This window comes from Anneissia japonica, unplaced genomic scaffold (assembly GCF_011630105.1).
Source record: "Anneissia japonica isolate Jap-2015-1 unplaced genomic scaffold, ASM1163010v1 scaffold6790_len54694_cov202, whole genome shotgun sequence".
NCBI classification, from domain to species: Eukaryota; Metazoa; Echinodermata; class Crinoidea; order Comatulida; family Comatulidae; genus Anneissia; species Anneissia japonica.
Genome location: NW_022728125.1, coordinates 49,716 through 54,143, shown reverse-complemented (window position 1 = coordinate 54,143; position 4,428 = coordinate 49,716). Strand labels below are relative to the sequence as shown.

The window sequence follows — 4,428 nt, the reverse complement described above, 5'->3', positions numbered from 1 at the left end:
ATCTACGTAAGAAAAAATACTGTGTATATTTATCTATCTATCTACCGACCTATCTACCTAAAAAAAGGAAAGAGGGAGAAAGTTTAACGTCTGAAGTTGTGACCGTATAATATCAGAGCATACTTGCAGCCTCTCCGACCTCCCCGATCGAAAGCGGCCAGTTTAGCTATCCGATCGAGATAATTCTCTTCCCGTTCCTTTAGGGCCGCATGCAACTTACCAGTGTCTCTTCTCAATTTTGATTCCTTTTCTTTAAGGAAAGATATCTGCGTTCGAAGATTTTCGATATCGTCCGAGTGGCTCGCCTTCGCCGTTGCAAGTTTCGTTTCAGCGTCCGATTTCTCCCTCTCGAGATCGTCACGAAGCGATCCGAGTTCCTTGGCGTGGGATTCGTGAGATTCGTCTCGTGCCTTTTCCAATTCTTCGACCCATTGCTTCCACTGCGGGATCTCCTTCTCGATGTTTTCGTGGTTCGCCTTCAGCCTGATCTCGGCTTCCTTGGCGGCCGCCAGATCGCGAGACGTCCGTCGCAGTTCGTCTTTCGTCTTTTCTAGAATGACGGAAAGTTCGGTACTCCGGTCGTCCGCGCATTCTTCGCGCGCTCTCGAGAGGTCCGTTTGCAATGCGGCTATATCGTCTTTGAGAGCGGTCGCCTCGCGTCCCTTGTTAGCGACCTGCACCCCCAACCATTTTATTTTCCGTCCGTCAAGTTCCTTCCCTTCTTTGAGGACGGCGATCTCGACTTCGAGACCGGCCGCCTCTCGAATCTTCTTCGCGATCGTAGCGTCCAACTCTTTCATCCTCTTCACGTTTCTTTCAATCTCTTCTTTGTAGGCCGTCATTTGATCGTCAATCTCACTTTCGTTCCGTTTCATTTTCTCTTCCAGGGTGTCGATCTCGTTCCGCAAATCGATAGCCGAGCGATCTTTATCGGAAAGCTGCTTTTCCATCCTCCTACTCTCCTTTTCGTTATCATCTGTCAGGGCGGTTAATTTCTTGACATCCTTGATCAGCAAAGACTCCTTTCGGGTGGCCTCGGCCAGCTTTTCCTTAAAATCGGCAATCTCCGTCCGGAGAATATCGGTCCTGTCTGTGTGATCGGCCTTGGCCGTTTCCAGATCTGAGATCGCCTTCGCCTTGTCGGACTCGGCGGAAGAACAAAACTCGCGAAGGTTCGCTTCGTGATTCTTCTCCGTTACGTTCAACCACTCCTTCAGACTCTCGACCTCCCTCTCGCTCTCTTCCAACTTCTTCGCCGACCGTCGTTCCCTGTCTTTGGCAGTCTCCAATTCGCGAGTCGCCAGTCGCAGATCCTCTTTGATCATTTCGAGAATTGCCGAACGTCAGGCGTCGCCGTCGCTGCGTTCCTTGGAAGCCGTTGCCACCTTTTCCCTTTCGGCACGAAGTTCGTCACTGAGGGAGGCGATCTCCTTGTTCGCATTGGCAGTCGAGCGACCTTTGTCATCCAACCGTTCCTTCAGACTCTCCACCTGCTTCTCGGTCTCTTCCAGCTTCGTCGCCGACCGTCGTTGGAGGTCTTTTGCAGCTGCCGCTTCCCGGTTCGCATGTCGCAATTCGTCTTTTATCTTCTCGAGCGTCACCGAACTTCGGGCGTCGTCGTCGCTGCGTTCCTTCACGGCTGTTGCCACCTTGTCCTTTTCGGCAGCAAGTTCGTCCCTGAGAGCGGCGATTTCCTTCTTCAAGTTGGTCGTCGCTCGATCTTTGTCCGAAATCAGTCTGTCTCTGTCGCAGAGCGTCCGTTTTGACGCGCGAAGTTCGTCGTCGATACTTTCGATCTTCCTGGCGTTCGCTTCCACCTCCTCCTTGAGGTTCCTGTTCTCTCGAAAAACCTCCGAATGACGCGTTTGTTCCTTTTTCAGGTCCTCGATCGCACTCTTCAATCGCATAACCGTCTTCCGTTCCTCCTCCAGATCGGATTGCGCTCGCCGGAACTCCTCCTTCTCTCCGATGTTCACTTCCATTTCGTACAACGACTCCTCGGGTTGCCGTCTTAACAGTTCTCGCTGCAATTCGACGTTCTTGTCGGCCATGGATTGCGCGTGCTCGTCTGCCTTTTTCGCGGCCGCCTCTACAATCCGTCTGCTTTTCACTTCCTAGTCGTATCGCTTGCAAGCCGTTTTCAGGTTTTCTTCCAAGACATCCACCCGCTTTTCGTACATGGACATCGCTGTCTTGGCGAGCGTCGACTCTTTCTTCAGCACGCTGATTTTGTCGTCTTTCTCTTCCAACTCCTCTTTCATGTCGGCGTGCGATCTCTCCCGGTCTTTCAGTTTGCGGACGGCTTCCTGCAGCTTTTGCTGCAGCTCGCTGCCGCTCTCTTCCTGTGGCGGCTGCTTCGACTTTCTCCTCGCGGCTTTCAGATCCGATTCCAAGCGAACCACGTCTAGATCCCTTTCCTTCAGGGCATCCGTCTTTGAAGCGAGTTCTGTCTTGAGACGTTCGACCTCTTCCTCCGCGATGCTGCGAACGTCAGACGATTCTCTCAACGCGGACATCTTCGCCTCGTGTATTTCGTCTTTTAATTTCTGTATAACGACTCTGGCTTCGGTCAGTTTTAGTTCCTTTTCCGCAAGTTTGTCCTGCACCTCGTTCAGCTTCTGGTTGCCCAGTTCCAACGTACGTTCGTTCTCCATCGCCGATTCTTGACGGTGCGCATCGAGATCTTCCAGTGAGACGGACTTGGGAGTCGCCGGCGTCGAAGACGACGTGGGTCTCGAGTACGTCTCCGGTTCGTCTGGAACTCGTCGACCGTCTTGAGACGGATCCCACTCCAGATCGTCGTTTTCGTTTTCCCGAAGAAATCCAGAAGTGTACTGCTTCCAGTTCGCGTCCACCTACCTCACGTTTGGCGTCAATAGCGAACTTTCCTCGTCCACGTAAGGTGGAATATCTCCCGTCGGCGTCGCTGCCCCGTCGTCATCGTAGGCGTCGTCGTCCTCGTTGGCGGCTTCTCTTTCGATTGTTTCATCCATGTCGCGATAGTCCTGCGAATTGAAGTCGTACGGGAGATTAGATGGAGGGCCTTTGCGGTCGCCCACTCTCCTTCCAGTTCCCGTCGTTTCCTCAGGTTCAGTGATCACGGGAAGGTCGCCGAGGGCTTCGGAATCCAACACGGATTCCGCATACTGTTGCTCCCGTTGCTGCGGTGCACGCTCCGCAGGTAACGTCGGGACCTCCAACTCCTCCGTAGTCGTCGGTGGCGTGACGAAGGCATTCTCTTCTTCTCCGTCGTCGTACCGTTCCAAAGTGTCGAAGAGCTCGTCGGCGGCGCCGGAATCTCCTCGATCGTCGGACGTCGACGGACGCTCGTCTGGACGCGACCGGCTTGGAACCCTCTCTTCTAACCGAAGAAATTTCGATAGCTGGCTTCCGAAAGATCGTACCGACATCTCTCGGCCGCTTCCACGCTTTTAGTCGGCGCGTCCAACGCTATCGACGCACCCATCATACGTGTGGAAGGGAACTTGCAGAGGACGTTCAGCAAAATTGCCGAGACGTTCGCTTCGTAATGACAGCAGTCCTGTCTCGGTGGGTCGTCTCCCGTCGGTGTCCCGAAAGGGGGCAGTTGCGACCGGAATTCCTCCAGTTCGTCAACGACGCTCCTTACGAGATTGTCGTCTCTCAATCTGTCTTTGAGGAAATCGCGTTCTTGTACGTAAGAAACGACGGATCCGAACAGTCGGTCGAAATCCACGTCTAACGCCACCTTCTCGAAACTCGCGAACTCCGACTCTATCACCTCCGCCGTCTTCTTCAGCCACGCGACGCTCGCTCTATCTTCCTTCATTCCGATGTTCAGGTATTGCGCGTGTCCCGCGACGAGCAGATTGTCCTCCCAAACTCGTTCGGCGTTGACAATCTCGGCTTCGATCCTTTCGTCGCTCCATTGTTCGACGATCTCCTTGCTGCGTCCGAAGAGGAGAGTCCACGTGCATGGTCGCAGAGGGAGGTCCTCGGCGGCGAGGTGGTGCACGACGCGCCCGTACACGAGACAGGTCAAGACGAGATGCAACGCCGGACTCCTAAACTCGATATCGGCCACGTACCGCAAGAGCCGGTACGTGGTTCCGATCTCGACGTTCTTCACGAAAAAACAAGCACGTACGAGCTTTTCGAAGTCTTCGTCGTCGAGACCGGTATCCTTCTTCAACATCAACTTTCGCGTCGAGTCGTTGTCGCGGGAACTCGTGAACAGCTTTCGACAGAACTCCTTCGCCGTCAACCTCGTGTCCGGATAGTATTTGCCGAATTGCATGTATGACTTGGTATCGCCGATGTAAGGAAAGGGCGACTCGATGCCGGGCACGGCTATCATCTTCTTGAGATCGCGCGCGTACGCGATCTTGTTCTGTATCAGCTTGCCTTCCTTGAAGGTGAAGAGCTTTCTCTCTTTCTTCGAGTTCAGAA

General features: G+C 53.7%; 3 protein-coding genes across 3 annotated transcripts; all 3 read right to left on the bottom strand.

Annotated features, from left to right (window-relative positions):
• Nucleotides 1-220: 220 nt before the first annotated feature.
• On the bottom strand, nucleotides 221-1,325 carry LOC117113974 (myosin-11-like; the record flags this gene model as incomplete). Its single annotated transcript, XM_033257477.1, has 1 exon — nucleotides 221-1,325. A coding segment is annotated over exon 1 (1,105 nt), but the record flags the coding sequence as incomplete, so codon positions are not given.
• Nucleotides 1,326-1,343: 18 nt separating this feature from the next.
• LOC117113972 (myosin heavy chain, embryonic smooth muscle isoform-like) lies at nucleotides 1,344-2,051 on the bottom strand. The gene has a single exon (XM_033257476.1). It carries the CDS (start codon nucleotides 2,049-2,051, stop codon nucleotides 1,344-1,346), a length of 708 nt encoding a protein of 235 aa, XP_033113367.1.
• Nucleotides 2,052-2,114: 63 nt separating this feature from the next.
• Nucleotides 2,115-2,654, bottom strand: LOC117113971 (coiled-coil domain-containing protein 40-like). The gene has a single exon (XM_033257475.1). The coding sequence runs from the start codon at nucleotides 2,652-2,654 to the stop codon at nucleotides 2,115-2,117; it is 540 nt and encodes a 179-aa protein (XP_033113366.1).
• Between the last annotated feature and the right edge of the window lie 1,774 nt (nucleotides 2,655-4,428).

What these genes read in the sequence shown, in the direction of transcription:
- LOC117113971 (XM_033257475.1), bottom strand. Translation starts at nt 2,654, where the DNA reads ATGGAGAACGAACGTACGTTGGAACTGGGCAACCAGAAGCTGAACGAG.
- LOC117113972 (XM_033257476.1), bottom strand. Translation starts at nt 2,051, where the DNA reads ATGGCCGACAAGAACGTCGAATTGCAGCGAGAACTGTTAAGACGGCAA.